Source organism: Mobula birostris, chromosome 2 (genome assembly GCF_030028105.1).
Source record: "Mobula birostris isolate sMobBir1 chromosome 2, sMobBir1.hap1, whole genome shotgun sequence".
Classification (NCBI taxonomy): Eukaryota; Metazoa; Chordata; class Chondrichthyes; order Myliobatiformes; family Myliobatidae; genus Mobula; species Mobula birostris.
The window spans coordinates 19,547,480-19,564,498 of NC_092371.1; the positions used below are offsets into that span (position 1 = coordinate 19,547,480).

The 17,019-nt window shown below is 39.6% G+C and overlaps 1 protein-coding gene across 3 annotated transcripts in view; it reads left to right on the forward strand.

The window, feature by feature from the left end:
• The window catches only part of LOC140185111 (cadherin-22-like), a 1,010,842-nt gene that overhangs the window by 618,688 nt on the left and 375,135 nt on the right, over nt 1-17,019 (forward strand). For all 3 annotated transcript variants that reach the window (XM_072238393.1, XM_072238399.1, XM_072238408.1), the window contains exon 6: nt 598-785. In XM_072238393.1, coding sequence (XP_072094494.1) covers nt 598-785 — 188 coding nt within the window. The remainder of the gene's footprint in view (nt 1-597; nt 786-17,019) is intronic.

Genomic DNA, 17,019 nt, shown 5'->3' on the forward strand with positions numbered 1-17,019 from the left:
TTCTGTCCAACACCACAAGAAACTGCAGAGGGTTCAGGTCTCAGCTCAACACGCCATGAAAAACAAACTCCCATTCATGGACTCTCGCTGTCTTGGAAAAGCAGCCAAAATAATTGGAGACATCACCCTGAGGAACATCCTCTCTTCTAACTCCTCCTATCAGACTGAAGATACCAGAAAACACATACCACTAGGCTCAGAAACAGCTTCAAGCCTCTCGATCAGACCTTTTGTACCACAATTGATATCACAATCTATGTCTTCAAGACCTCGTATATTATTGTCTCCATGTATTACACATTTTTCAACAAACTGCACACTCTACTCTGCATTGTGTTCTAGTTTTCCCCTTGTACTACTTCCGTGCACTGTGATGAAATGATCTGTACAGGTGGCATGTAAATCAAAGTTTTTCACTGTACCTCACTACATGTGACAGTAATAAACCATGTAGCAACATCAGTGTAAGTTACTGTTAATACTCTTTGGAAAATGCAGAAGAACGTGCCATGTGCCAGCCCACTTAATTAAGACTGGGTGAGGGAAAGGTGAGGAGCTCTGAGTGAACTGTGAGCCACATTCTGCTGTCTTTTACAGAGTTGTACCAGCTAAGCATGCTGGAGTCGGCTGCCATCGGAACGACAGTGGGCAGGGTGAAGGCTGAAGACGTTGACCTGGGACAAAACTCTGAGATGACCTACATGGTCAAAGAGGAAGAGAGCTCTGATAGGTTCAGTGTCATCACAGACCCAGAAGCACAGGAAGGGATTATCATTCTCAAGAAGGTGAGTGCTTGCAAACCAGGATCTCTAACCTAGAGGCTGATCCAGTTCTATTCTGAGCTTGCTTCATCTAGTGCATGAAAAGCAAGATACAATGTCAGACTTTCCTTTGACTTTGTTCCAGATAATGACGAGTTCCATGCACAAAGTTACCATGGGTATAAAGTGATTAAAGTACTAGAATTCTATCCAAATACTGAGATAATTGGTTTGGAAATGTGCATTCAAAGCCAACCATAATAACAGAAAATTTTCAGGTCAAGTGAAAATTGAAATAGAACAAAAAAGGTAGTCTTATTAGATTTTATTAAAGTTCATCAAGTAACTATTGATTATTAAAGAGCAGGGTATTTGATATCCTTATACAATCTAGTTGATATTATTAAATTAAACTGCCCTTTGAACTGGGATAAAAGCTAGGATGTCAGGCCATTTAGGGGATCATGTAGGACAAGAATATCGTCTTCTCAAATTTGCAAGAAGATGTATGGGAAACCTACGGGTAGTTTGGTATTTCCAAGTCTCAGCTGAAAAATAACTGTTATTTAATGATAAGAAATTAAAATTGACTTACCATATATAGCATTACTTTAACTTTGCTTTACTTTAACTCTAATTTTTCTTTGGTTTTGAAACACTTTTGTAAGTTTTATAATTCTTCCTAAATAGTAGTTACTCAATATTTCAAGGAATAGAAAATGAAAATCAAACCTGCAGATAGTGGAAATTGTATTTGTTAAAAGTAAGGACGCTTGACTTTGTAATTTCACTCTGTCAACACGCAGGAGGTGCAAGACCAAAACAGTGTGAGGAATTGGGGTATGCCAGACCAATACATTGGGAGGTGGTTGCACTTGGGCTCAATTACTTTGAACGTCAAAGATAGGCTTGCTTTGCAGTCTGCATCTTGTTTTTCTTCCCCTGACCAAGGAAAGTTATTTCTGTTTTTGTACTGTTTATCTGAACTATTTAATATACATATATATATACATACATACTCACTGTCATTCCATTTTTTCTATATTTATCATGTACCAATTATACTGCTGCCACAAAGTTAACAAATTTCACAACAAATGCCAGAGATATTAAACCTAATTCTGATTCTGATTCATTGAAAATATTCTAATTGAAGTTCAATTCTCCAACTTTAGCACCAAACTCCAACATTTTTAGCGTCAAAAACACTTTCAACAATGGTCAGTTGCTATTGACCTGAAGATAATGAGCACTATTAAAACTATACAAATTATGTACCTGGATAAAGTACACAGAAATATGCTGAAGTTAGCACGATGGTCAGAGAATAAGTTGTGACCTTACAGAGGTGTATACAGTTATAAGGGTCAGAGATAGGGGGAATGTGTGCAGTCTTTTTACCAAGGATTTGGATATCAAAAATTAGAGGACATAATTTTAAGTTAAGAGGGGAGAGATTTAATAGGAAACTGAGGGGCAACTTTTTCACTCAGAAGGTGGTCAGTATCTGGAATGAGCTGCCAAAGGAAGCGACTGAGGCAGGTACACTAAAAACTTTTAAAAGGTACTCGTTCTGCTTCTAAAAGGCGTCAATTATACTGGAGCTCAAGAAGTGCAGGGTTTGAGCTGCCTCAATGACTATCGCTCAGTAGCACTCACTTCTACTGTGATGAAGTGCTTTGAGAGGTTGGTCATAGCTAGAATTATCTCCTGCCTGAGCAAGGACCTAGACCTGCTGCAATTTCCCCACTGGCATAGCAGATCCACAGCAGATGCAAACTCATTGACTCTCTGTTCAGTCTCAGACCACCACTTAATACCTATAGTAATACCTATGTCAAGGCAGCTGTTTGTTGTTGCTCAGCATTCATCACCAACCTATAAACTTTAAAACCTCAGATTTTGCAACTGTTTACTTGACTTCCGTATCAGGTAAACACTTTGAATGCTCATGAGAAGTAACACCTCATCACTGACAATCAAAACAGGCGCACCTCAAGGGTGTGTGTTTAGCTGAATACTGTATTCTCTCTACCCTCATGACTGTGTGGCCAGGCACAGCTCAAGCACTATCTTTTGTATAAATCTGCTGATGACCCAGCTGTTGTTTACAGATGAGGAGCTGTACAGGAGTGAGATAGCTTGTACAGTTGAGTGGTGTTACACCATGTCCTCGCAGTCAATTTATGTAAGACAAAAGAATTTACTATGGACGACAGTAAGAGGAAACCAGGGAACACACAGCAGTCTCATCGAGGGGTCAGTGGTGGAAAGCATAAAGAGCTTTAAGATGCCAACATTTCTGAAGATCAATCCTGGACCTAACAAATTGATGCAATTATGAAGATGGCCCGCCGGTGTCTCTGTTTCAATAGGAGTTGAGGAGATTTGGTAAGTTGCCAAAGACTCCAGCAGATTTCTAATGATGTGCCATGGAGAGCATTCTGACCGGTTGGATTGCTGTCTGGTATGGAGACAGCAATGTACACAGGTTTGTAAAAAGCTGCAGATGGTTGTAGAATCAGGGCAATAGACTCCTCATAATGAGGATACCTGCAAAAGGCAGTACCTCAGGCAGCTGGCAACCATCATGAAGGAGCCTTATCATCCAGGACGTGCTACCATCAATAAGGAGGAAAAGGAGCCTGAAGACACAAATGCAATATTTTAGGAACAGCTTCTTTCCTTCCTCCATCAGATTTCTGAATGCTCCATGAAACCATAAACTGTTTTGCTCTCCCTTTGCATCAAACAGCAAAGTTCCATGATATACCGTATACCAATGATAATAAATCCGATTCAAGTTCTGATTCCTCTGGCAGCTCACTCCACATACATACGACACTTTATTTTTAAAAAAAGTTGCCCCTCAAGTAGTTATTCAGTTTTCCCCCTCGCATTTTAAACCTGTGCCCTTCAGTTCTTAATTCCCCAAACCTGGAAAAATGACTAAATGGTGAAAATGTTATGGCGAGACAGGGTTTCCTGTTTATGTTGAACTTCTGAATGGATGCAGATTTCAATAATTAACAGCAGCATTTACCATTTGGCAAATATTAGGGTAGACCTTCACAATGTGATCTCATGGAATTGTTACGACTCGAGAGAAGACCATTTCTCCAAATATGGTATTAGACAATGCAAACATAAAATACCTAGTACAAAGTTGTACATTTTATCTGTGATTTCCAAAGATCACAACTGCTGTAGTGTTCCTTACTATGCTCTTTAATTACTTGCCAGAATGTAGAAGAAGCCCATATGGTCCACTGGGTCCATAGCAGCTCTCAGCAGAACATCCCATATGATCCACTTCCTCTCCCTATTTGCTTGTTCACCCACAGCTTGTTTTCTCTCACATGCTCATGTATCAACTCCTCTTCGACTTTTTTTGCCACTTACCTACACTAAGGGGTAATTTTGAGCAATAAATCATCTCCTAATCAAAAAAACAGAGCACCAGAGGAACTCAACATTTATGGAGAGCATGGTGGCACAAACATCGAATTCTCAAACCATTCACCCTCAAGCTATTTTCCACATATTTTTTTAACATTTTTCTCTCTTCCTGATTTACCTGGCCCCTATCACACTACCTCTCTCTGGTTCTCTACCCTCACCCTCAATCCTCTCTCCACCTCCCTCCCTTTATTCTATACTCCACCTTTTTCTCCTGTCAGATTGCACCATTTTCTTCCCTTTGTCATTTCCACCTATCACTTGTAGGCCAGTCACATCATTCCAACTCTCCCCCTGTCACATCTGCCTATCACTTCCCTCTACTGGATCCACTTGTCAGCCATCAGCTCTTGCTCCTCCTCATTCCTCATCCTCTTGATATTGGCTCTCTCCCCTCTAGCTTTCAGTTCAAATTAAAATTCTCAATCCAAAACATCGACTGTCCATTTCCCTCCACAAATCCCGCATAACCTGTTGAGTTTCCCCAAAGCTTTGTATGAATCTCCAGATTACAGCATCTATAGACTATAGATGACCTAATTCTGCTCCTATACCTTATGGTCTTATGGTCAATCATATAGATGCAACTCAGAATCAGAATCATTTTTAATATCACTGGTATCTATTGTAAAATGTGTTGATTTGTAGCAGCAATGCAATGCAATGCAATGCAATCTGAATGGATTCATTGTCCATTCAGATGTCTAATTGGCAGAGGGGAAGAAGCTGTTCCTTTCATCTCAGAAACCACTGATCTCCTGGGATTTCTACACACAACAGTCTCCGGAGTTTATGGAGAATGGTGCAAAAAAGTAAAAAAAAAAATTCAGTGAGCAGTAATTCTGCAGACGGAAATGCCTTGTTAATAAGAGAGGTTAGCGGAGAATGACCAGTCTGGTTCAAGCTACAGAAAGGTGACAGTAACTCAATGTACCATGCTTTATAACAACGGTGTGCAGAAGTGCATCTCTGAAAGAACAACACAGTAGCCACTATGGATATATGTAAAATTTGGTTAAAAAATATGGAATTATAAAATGTTGTTTCAATTGACAGCAAGAGCCATAGAAGATAGCTAACCAACCTTATTTAAGTTATCTTATCTGTAGTCATAATGTCATACAGCATAGAAACAGGCCCATCAGTCGGTCTTGTGAATGCTGAACATCAAGTACTGACCAAAACCAATTTTATTTACCATAATTTATTCTGTAACCTTTATGCTTGATGGGATGCTTCTTAAATGTTGAAAGATTATTTTTCACCCCTTCATCTCAGGCACTGTGTTCCAGAATGCAGCTACCTTCTGGCTAAAGGTAACTCTCCTTAGATCCCCTTGTTCTTCCTATAATGTGGCGAGCAGTACTGTACACCATATTTCAGCTGTGATAAAACCTCTTGTAAAACATTGTACCAAGCCCTCCCTTCTATTACGCACTTCGTCCCCTCTAATGAAATAAAACATTAGTTTATGAAGTACGCATTCTTCATCACACTATCTGCATGTGCTGCCACCTTTAGGAATCTTTTCAATTGTACACTGAGTTCCCAGAATTCCTTGATACCCTCTGGGACACTACACGGTGTACATCCTAAACTTATCACCTATCCAAAAATACATTAACTCATTCTTATCATAACCTTGGGAATTATGGACCTGTAAATCTTACTTCACGGTGGGCAAACTATTGGAGAGGATTCTTAGAAAGAGGATGTATGAGTATTTGGAGAAGCATAGTCTGATTAGTGATAGTCAGCATGGCTTTGTGAGGGCAGGCACATGCCTCACGAGCCTGATTGAATTCTTTGAGGATATGACAAAGCACATTGATGAAGGTAGAGTAGTGGATTTTAGTAAGGTATTTGATCAGGTTCCCCATGGTAGGCTCATTCAGAAAATTAGGAGGCGGGCAAACTTTGCTGTGTGAGTTTGCTTACCTATAGGAGGCAGAGGGTGTAGTAAATGGAGCGAATCTTGCCTGGAGTTTGGTGACCAGTGGTGTTCCACAGGGATCTCTTCTGGGATCCCAGCTCTTTGAAATCTCTATAAATGACTTAGATGAAGAAGTGAAAGGGTGGGTTAGTAAGTGTGCAGATGAGATGAAAATTGTTGTAGTTGTGGATAGTGTGTAGGTTTACTGCAGTTTGCAAAGGGACATTGACAGGATACAGAGTTGGGCTGAGAAGTATTAGGTAGAGTTCAACCAGGAAAAGTATGAGGTGATTAATTTTGGGAGGTCGAATTCAAAGGCAGATTACAGGTTTAATAGCAGGATTCTTGGCAGTGTGGAAGAACAGAGGGATCTTCGTATCTGCATCCATTGATCCCTCAAAATAGCCAGGCGAGTTGCTTGTGTCGTTAAGAAGGTGTATGGTTTGTTGGTTTTCATTAATTGGGTGTCTGAGTTCAAAAGCTGTAAGGTAATGTTACAGCTCTATAAAACCCTGGTTAGATCACAGGTAGAATACTGGATTCAGGTCTGTTTGCATTATTATAGGAAGGGTGTGGATGATTTAGAGAGAGTGCAGAGGAGATTTTCCAGAATATTGCATGGATTAGAAGTCATGTATTATGAAAATAATTTCAGCAAACTATCTTGCTTGAGTTGGATAACTACACAGGGCTTTATAATGAGGGAAGGTCTTACTTTGCTTTTTTTTCATTTGAACATTAAAACGTTACAGCTGACCACAGCATCGTCCTGTCGTGGCCCCCTTCAAAAGAACTGCAAGCCTGTTCTGGAGTCATGCACTGAAGAAATTGACATAAATAGAATGGATGGAAATGGCCCGGAGAGCATGCACCATTCAGAACACAACAAGCAGGAAGGTCATGATCGATACAAACCATTCTGATCTTGCTAATCCCTCTGAGCTGTATGTCCCTTGTGTCTATGATGGAAGATTTAAGGAGACCATCTGAATGATATTTAATGCTATTTTTGGTAATCCTTCTCAACCTTGCTCTGAAGCTCCTCTCTCTCTCTCTCTCTCTCTCTCTCTGCATCTCTTTGACTTCAATACATTTTCATAACTTCCTTATTTCATAAACATCCGGTTTGAAAAATTGCCTTGCAGCAGATAATGGATAACCAGATTCCAATATTGATTGTGGTAGGTTTTAGCCACTTGATATATTTAGCTCCAAAGTTCAACATAAATTTATTACTGAAGTAGATATGTGTCATCATATACAATCTTGAGATTCATTTTCATTTTCTTGTGGACATACTCAATAAATCCATAATAGAAAAATAACTGCAATAGAATCAATGAAAGACCACACCCTGGGCATTCAGCCAGTGTGCAAAAGACAAACTGTGCAAATACAAAAAGAAAGAAATAATGATAATAATGAATAAATAAGCAAAAAATATCACCTACGTGAGATGAAGGATCCTTGAAAGTAGTCTATATATCCTGAGAATATTTGTGGGGCAAGTGAAGTTGAGTGCTGTTATCCCCATTGGTTCAACAGCCTGATAGTTGAGGGGTAATATCTATTCCCGAACCTAGTGGTGTAAGTCCTGTGGCACCTGTACCTTCTCCCTGATGTCAGCAGTGAGAAGAGAGCATGCTCTGGGTGGTGGGGTTCCACGATGATGGATGCTGCTTTCCTGCAAAATACTTCATGTAGATGTGTGCTTAATGGTGGGGAGGGCTTTAGTCATAGTCTCAGAATCATAGAAAAGTACAGCACAGAAACAGGCCTTTTGATACATCTAGTCATGCCACATTATTTAAACTGCCTCATCCCATCAACCTGTACCTGGATCATAACCCTCTATACCCCTCCCATCGATGTACTGTGGTTATCCAAACTTCTCTTAAAAGTTGAAATCAACCTCACATGCACCACTTATTCTGGCAGCTCATTCCACACTCTCTCAACCCTCTGAATGAGGAAGTTTCATCTCATGTTAAACATTTCATCCTTCGCCCTTAAACCATGACCTCTAGTTGTAGTCCCAACTAACCTCAGTGGAAAAAGCCTGCTTGCTATCATACCTATCATAATTTTGTATCCCTCTATCAAATCTCCTCTCACTGTTCTATATTCCAAGGAATACAATCCTAATCTATTCAACCTTTCCTTAATACTCAGGTCTTCCAGTCCCAGTAACATCCTTGTAAATTTTCTCTGTACTCTTTCAACCTTATTTACATCTTTACCCATGATGGTTTGTGGCGTATCCATTACTTTTGGTACAATGTTCCGTTCAAGGGCATTGGTGCTTCCGTACTAGGTTGTAATGCAGCTTGTCAATATATTTTCCACAATACATCTATAGAAGTTTGTTAGCTCCACCTAGGAAAGAAAGGCTGTAGTTATGGCAACAGTGGCTGTTGCTACAGTTTCTCTGTAAATATATTAAACTGCAGAAACAAACACAGATCAGAAGAAATTTATAACTTCACAATAAAAGTAGGTACACAAAGAGGAATTTCAAACAAACTGGGCAAAAAAAAAACCTTTTATACAATTGAAACATACCTTGATATGCCATTTGGGTATCCTTCTCTTGCCCAACAGTGACTCCTTCCCCCACATGCAGCAAATGTCACTGTCAGTTCTTCATCAGTCTCTGGTGTCGCTCACTTTAAGCACCATGCTGTTTGTTTTAGTATTCCTGAGCAAAACCTGAATTCCGAAGCCTCCTGGCAAAATTCTGCCAATGAGTTCTAGCTGCGCCTCTGGTTAGATCAGACAGAGAATTCACAAACCATCGACTTCAACTGCAGGGCCATGGGAATGAAAGGAAAGGCAGTAGGCTCCATTTTATGTTGTTAATTATGGGCTGAATATGGCTTTTAGTCATTAAATTTTTATAAAATATCTCAATAATTTTATTTAAATATAAATTCATTTCAATTCTTAAATCTCAGCTGTTTTTTAAATGTTTCTGAATCTCAATAGCACCCAGAAATTAAGGAAAGATGTGATTGCTTTGACAATCAGCAAAGCAGAATCACAAAATTAGAGAATAATACAGCTGTACCCCACAGAAGCAGGACCTTCAGCCCAAAACATCCATGCCAACCTTTTTTCTCATCTGCGCTAATCCCATTTGCCCATGTTAGGACTGTATATATTATGCCTTGCCCAACGCTGGCCCCCTGGGCCCGAGTCGACATAGTAGTAGTAGTAGTTGTAGTAGTGCCTATCCAAGTGCCTGTATAAATGCTCCTTCAACATTGTGATATATTTGATTCCACCACCTCCTCTGGCAGTGCATTCTAGATATCAATCACTTTCTGTGAAAAAAAAGTCTCCCCTCAGATCCCATTTGAAACTCCTTCACTTTACCTGCCTGTGGTGATCAGAAAAGCTTCTGACCATCTAGATATGCTTCTTCTAACTTTATAAACATCTGTCAGGTCTCTCCTCTGCCTCCTTCGCTCCAGGGAAAGCAAGCTCAGCCTGTTTCACTTCTCCCCTTATGAACTGGTTCTACTCAGAGTGATAAAGTCATACAGCTTGATCCATGCTGACCAAGATTCCCATCTAAGCTCATCCCATTTGCCATCTCTTGCTTATCTAACTTTTCTGAAAACATGTGATTAGTTTATTATTGTCACATGTATGTACAGAGTAACATGTTTCTCTGTGTGCCATCCAGGTAGATCATACCGTACGTACGGTTGCCATTGTAGTGTGGCGGCTTGCGCGACGCTATTGCAGCCCGAGCTTCAGAGTTCAGAGTTCAGTTCTGATGTCACCTGTAGGGAGTCTCTCTGTCCTCCTGTACGAGGAATGGGTGGGTTTTCTCTGGGTGCTCCGGTTTCCTCTCACAACCCAAAGATGTACTGGTTAGCACGTTAATTGGTCTTTGTAAATTGTCCCATGATTAGGCTAGGATTAAATCGATGGGGCTGCTGGGTGGCACAGCTCAAAGGGCCAGAATGGCCTATTCCATGAAGTCTGTCAATAAAATGAAATAAAAATACAAGTATGAACAGTGAGATAGTAAAAGAAAACGGAATGCAGAATATGCTGCAGCAGCTACACAGGAAGTGCAGTGCTTGTAAACAAGTAACGTGCAAGGGCCACATCAAGGGAGACTTTGAGATCAGAGGTTTATCTCTAGATTATGAGAGTTTCATTCAAGAGCCGGTTATAACAGCATAATAGAAATTGCCCCCCCCCCGAATCTGGTGGGGGAGTGATTGAGACATTTAGTAGGTGAGAATTGTAGACTCTCACCACTGTATTGCTCCATTATGTCTTCTGCCACTGGATTCTGGGATGCTTTCGCTCAAAAAGATATACCGTACACATCTGGCTCAGATTAAGTCTATAGTAACTGGTTAAAGAACCAGAGGTATACAAGTAACAGGTTTCTATAAATTGAATAAAAACTTCCAAAATGGAAATGGGATAAATATTTGAAAAAAGTATCAAATATAGTCACCGCCAACCCGATGGCATGAACATCGATTTCTCCTTCTGTTATTATTTCCCTCCCTCTTCCCTCTTCTATTCCCTACTCCGGCCTCTTACCTCTTATCACATTCCCTGGTGCTCCTCCTTCTTCACTTTTTCCCATGGTTCACTCTCATCTATTAGATTCTTTCTTCTCCAGCCCTTCATCTTTCCCACCCACTTGGCTTCACTTTCTAGTTCATCCTTTTTTCCATGCCCCACCTTTTTATTCTAGCACCTTCCCTCTTCCCTCCCAGACTTAAAGAATGACCTCAGCCTGAAACATCAACTATTTATTCAATTACATAGGCGCTGCCTGACGTGCTGAGTTCCTCCAGCATTTTGCATAGGCTGCCCTGGATTTCCAGCATCTATGGAATCTCTTGTATTTAACAAATATTGCAAACCACTGGGGGAAAAGATGGATAACACGCCGATGGAGAGGGTACAAGGTGTTCTCCAGAAATAAATGCACAATCTAGAGCGTCGGTTTCATTCTGGTACCAAGACAGTCTATCTAACCTGATGTGATTTTTTGTGAGATTTGAAACTGTGGCTCCATTTACTTTGTAAGTCCTTATGCCCCATTCAAAGATCCTCTCAGGTGCCTCAAAAATCAGTCCTCAGTTAGCAAATATAATATTAATTCTGTCCATTTGCTCTATATGTTATTGAAATCTTCTTGTGTACTCTTCAGCTGTATGTTACTTGCTTAGTAAGAGTGCACTGGAATAGGTTGGTTGTAAAACATTGTAGGTTGTGTTGAAATTCTGAAAAATCCTCTCATGACTGTCTTTTTTCTGGTTTTGCTTTGTGACTGTCTTACATAAGCCTATCAGTTTGTGCCTGTAAATAACCATTGAATAATTAGCTCAGATGTATATACTACCATCTCCATCAGACGCGGGTCATTGCTCATTCAAAAAGTGTGCAGAGGTCATCATGTTTATTGCTAGTTTGTGCAAATTTGCAGTTTAATTTGAAATAAACACTCTGGGTATGAAACTGAACAAATTATCAGATACTTCAGATGAAGGATCCCACTGTGAAAAATCAGATGGTTCAGCTCTCTCTGAAACTGAATTTCTTCAATCATTCTTTAGCTGTTAAATGCTTTGCTGATGATACTAAAACATTAAAAGAAAGTCAAAGGAGATTTATGAGGATGTTTCCAGGAACCAGGAAATTTAGTTTTGAGGAAACATTGACTAAAGTCATGGTATCATAGGGCAGTACAGCATGAAAACAGACCCTTCAGCCCATCCAGTCCATACTGACCATGATATCCATTAAACTAGTCACAATTTCCTGCACTAGACCCATGCCCTCCAAGCCGCACCCTCAATGTACATATCCAGATGCTTCTAAAACGGTATTTATCTTCTGGCAACTCATTCAATATACTCACCGCCCTCTATGTGGAAAAAGTTGCTGCTCAGCTTTCTTTTAAATCTTTTCCCCATTAACCCTAAATCTATGTCCACTAGTTTTGGATCCGCCATCTCTGGGGGAAAGGCTATGTTGGATGCTGTTGTTTTTGATCCCATGTTCTTCAGAAGCCAAGAATAAGGCATAAAACTTGTTGCTCATGATTGTTTATGAAGTGCTAAGAGAACAAAGGGATTGGGAAAGAAGAGTAATGAGAACAGAGGCCAATAGTAAGAGAAAGCAATGGTAAGAAGGGAAAGAGGAAAGAGAGAGAGCCTATGTTCTCTGCACTTCTTATATCAGTTTGCTAATTCCATTGAATTTCCATAGATAACAGACAAGAATTAACCAATCAAATAACCCCTATTCAAATAATGTGATACCCAAGAAGCTTCTGGGATAATACAGAAGAAATGTAACCACTAGGAAACACAATGAACAATTACATATGCATAGGTAATTATATAAAATACAAGCAAACATAAGAAAATTAAACTGCAAAGTAAATAACAATTGAACAGCCCCATCCAATGTCCTCCACTTTGATTCTAAATCACACATTTAGAATCATTACTTCTGAAAATTCAGTGGCAGTAAAACTTGTGGTATCTTTGGTAAGTATAAAATATTCAAAAATTACCTTAGTTTTGGAAATACCAAAGGCGATTCATTGGATGATGACATTGTTAGATAGATTGTCTTTGTAAGTAGGTACAGTTACATGAGTTAGAACTATTCTATTAATAATTGCCCTTATACAAGTAAAAAAGATGTAAATTATGAAAATGCAAATCAGGACAAATATTATGATTCATAATTTTCAGTAGTTTTCTAGACTTACATAAATTCAGTCAAAATTTAATGCATTTTAGTTGTTACTTTATGAATATGGTCAGCCAAATCAGTTACGCCTTCTGACTCACCAGGTATGTAAGTACCACATTCCTTGCCTAGAACTGCACATGATCTCCCCTTAAGGAGATGGGGAGAAAAGAAGATCTAATGCCATACGATCTTAAAGAAGCATCTTATGCATAGCGGCTATTTTGAAAGTATAGATGTTGAGATAACCAACAACTAGAGGCATTAACAGTATCATCAAATTCATGTGATAATTGAGATGACTCATAATTTATATTTGCGAATATCACATTATGAGTAGGCAAAAATATAACAACAACAATTAGAGCAAACTTCATAATGTCTCTAGCTGTAGACTCTGTCAGTGAGATAGGTTGGTTAGTGATTTGTTTACTGTAGCCCAACAATAAAGCACTGAGTCAGAGGTTACTAGCACATTAATCACATCGTTTGTCACTCTTATTAAATACTACTTTAGCTTTCTTGCAGTGGCTAGAATGTATCCACTTACTTTTACCTTCCACATTCACCACTGAGTTAGTAAATAACAGCACTTGATAAGGATCTTCACATCAATTTTCCAGTGGTTCCTTAAGTGGTTTCTTAATCAGGATTCAGTCGCCAGGAATCATGATGTGACCTCCTTTTGTTGGGTCATTCCAGGTGGCATAAACCTGTTGAGAAGCAGACTGGACAATTTGGGTTAATTTCACACAATAATTAACTAAATTCTCTACCATAATCAGTTTCTCTGAGTTTGAGGGTTCCTGGTATAGGAGCACCTTGAATATACTTAGTTTTCTTGTGGTTATTCTGATGCTACATGCTTTAAGAATACACGAAGATCCATAGGCCAGGGTACTCCTTCCTCATGGTATTGAGCTGCTTGATGTTTCATTCATTCACTTGACTTGTCCTGATAACTCTGGCTGGTTTGGACAATGAAAAGACTGTTCAATGTTCATCAGTCGACATAATTTGAGGCAAACAGTTCCAGTGGAATGTGTTCCTTGGTCATAGGCAATGTGGAATGGCATCCCCATCTAGGAATATAGTCCTTGATCAGAGTTTTTGCTGTGTGCATGGCAGTGGCTTTTCTTAATGGAACAACTTCCACCCATCCTGAAAGCCTTTCCACTATTACCAGCACGTCTAAGTACTCCAGATGCTTTGGCAAACTAATTAGTCCACTTGTAAATGTAAAAATGAACCAGTGGGGCAAGCAAATTTAATTGTGTTAGCTTTTCCACTACTCCAGGAGTGGTTTTCTGGCATGTCATGCATCTTTCAAATGCTTGGCGAGCTTGTGACCTGAACTTTGGATTCCACCACCATTGGGAGAATCTACTGATAATATTTTCTATTCCAATTTGTCTGAGGGAGTGTATCAGCTGTGCCAGGGAAGGAAGCAACATAGTTGGAGCTACTAGTCTATGATTGGAGCCATATCTCCATGCTCCGTTGTTGATTAACCTCCCAGCATTCTCCATCCAGAACCACTTTTCTTGGTTAGAGGATCAAGATTGCATCTCTCGAATATCTTTTAAGTTAATTTGTGCTACAAAATCAAACTTCATTTTCATAACTTCAGTTGCCAGGTTTACTGCATATGTTCTTGGTACCTCTTGTAAGTATGTGACCCTTTTTACTTATTTTACTTCTTTTATTTCTTTTACTCTCTCCTGTGATGCATCTTCTGCAACTTCAACTGCGAATGCATTTCCAGAGCTTTCCATTGTAGTTATTTTGGAGTGGTTTTGACATTTTAATACAGCCACTTCTGATGGCAGTTGTATAACATTCATTGGTCCTTGTACTGGTTGGCCGTTCTTGATTGAGGGTCCTACAGCCATAAGAAATCCCCTTTGTCTGAATCACAAACAAGAGGAAATCTGCAGATGCTAGAAATCCATGTGATACACATAAAGTGCTGGAGGAACTCAGCAGTCCAGGCAGCAGGTAATGCTTCTGATGAGCATCATCTCCTGACATGACCCTCCTGATGAAGGGTCTCAGCCTGAAATGTCGACTAATCTTTTCCATAGATGCTGCCTGGCCTGCTGAGTTCCTCCACCATTTTGTGTCTGCCTCTTCATCTCTATAAGTTTCAAAAATCATGAACAACAAAACCATACGAGAATCAGTGTAGATATTGGCTGATTTTCCTGCTGATAACTCACCAGCTTCAATCACAGCTTTCAGTTCTTCCCGTTGCACTGAGGTACCAGGAACCATACCTCCTAATGGCAGCATTTTAGTTTTCAGCTGAAAAGCCATTGGTGTACAGAAGCAGATTTGGGTTCAATAGAGTTGTCTCTGCTTGATAAATTGCATCTTCATGGCATTTTGTTGTCCTTGTCCAGGCATGGTCATCATAGTCTAACAAGAATTCAGTGCATTCATTTCCAATCAGTATGTTAATGTATACCTTAAGCCATTTAGTTTTCATTCATTCAGGCAAGCAAAGGCTGTAGGGAAAGGTCGAGTCATTCTTTTGACTGTGACAATATGTCCATTACAACCAACTTTGCTTGTTGAGACCATGTCAGCAAATTCGAATCTCCTGACTTTTGCGAGGCAGGTGATTGAACTTGCAGCTGAGCTTGTTGCTGTTGTCCTCCTTGTTTCCTATAGCAGCAATTTCTAGCCCAATGTTCTTTCTTACCACAAAAGTGACAGGGTGCTTTAGGAGATTTTCCTTGGAGGTGAATTTCAGACTGAGATTGCTGCGATACACATGATTAATTCCAGTCCCGCTTCTGTTGTTTTGTCTCTTGACTCACCTGCAGCAGCTGTGGCTGTTGACGAGCAAGCAATGACTGTTGCCCCTTGGCCAGTGGCTGCTGATCAACAGGTAATCTGACCCACCTGTAATGACCATATTCAGATTTCGATATCTCATTCCACTTGTTTGGTGGCTTGCACTAGCTTAGCATATGGAACACTATCTTTACTTCAATTCAATTTTTTCGACTTCATAATTTTGGCAGATTCTGGTTTCAAGCCATCCATAGTTAACTTCAAGGGACCATATGTAGTTATTCATGGAACTCCTGAATAACTTAACCACACTGTCCTGTAGTGTTCATGATATTCAGAACTACCTTCAGAAATCTTTTGCTTGCAATCAACCATTTACCTCTAATTAGTTGGTAATGGGGCTTGTTCTTCTAACTACCTCTTAACAGCATTCCAACCATCTTATACATTTTGCTTATCATCTTCCATGTTGCTGTTAACTCCGTGATTCAACTGCCTGATTTGCTGAGAAGACAATATAGGAACAACAAATTGGATGCTATCATATGGGTGCTGTTTGTATATGTTCTTAATACGCTGAAGCTCACCCAAAGTCTTTAAACTTCATTAGACCATTTATCAATCTTTTCTGTTTCTAGTAGGTGATAGTAAACCTCCTGTCCCCTTTCATCATAGGTTCTACTTTCTGGCTTACAGGTCTTTACTTTCTTGGTCTTTTTTGGAGCAAGCCGTGACATACTGTTGCTGCTAATCCTACTGTTCCTTCACCATCATCCTCAATTGAGTCACTAGAGGCCATTGTAGAGTCCATGTCATGTCCATGCTGTAATTTCTTGGCGCTCAGATGGTGTTACTATCTTGGAAGACTGTCCATTGTAAAGAGAGTTTCCCAAGAAGAAGTATCATTGGCAGCATAACTCATTTGAGGTCCCTGCTGGATTTTCCCATACTGTTTCAGTATGTTTCAAAGCTCCGTGCAATGTACTTGCATTTGATTACACTTATCATGTTGTTTATTTTCACCCTTTATTCCACCTCATGTAACACTTCATTTGTATGTACTTCTTAATCACTTACTAATATTATTAGACATAAATATTATTGAATTGCAATTGAAGTATCATTTTAGGATTGCAATCAAGATTTCCTAGGATCATATCAAAATCTTTGTAGGATGGCAGTCGATATTTTATAGAAATGTTGTTGGTATTTTACTTCAGGATCACAATCAGAGTTCTGAGGAATGCAATCAATATTTTAGATTTGCAAAAAACAATTTTTCCTGCGTTGCCCTGCTGAACTCACATCTACTGTGATGAAGTGCTT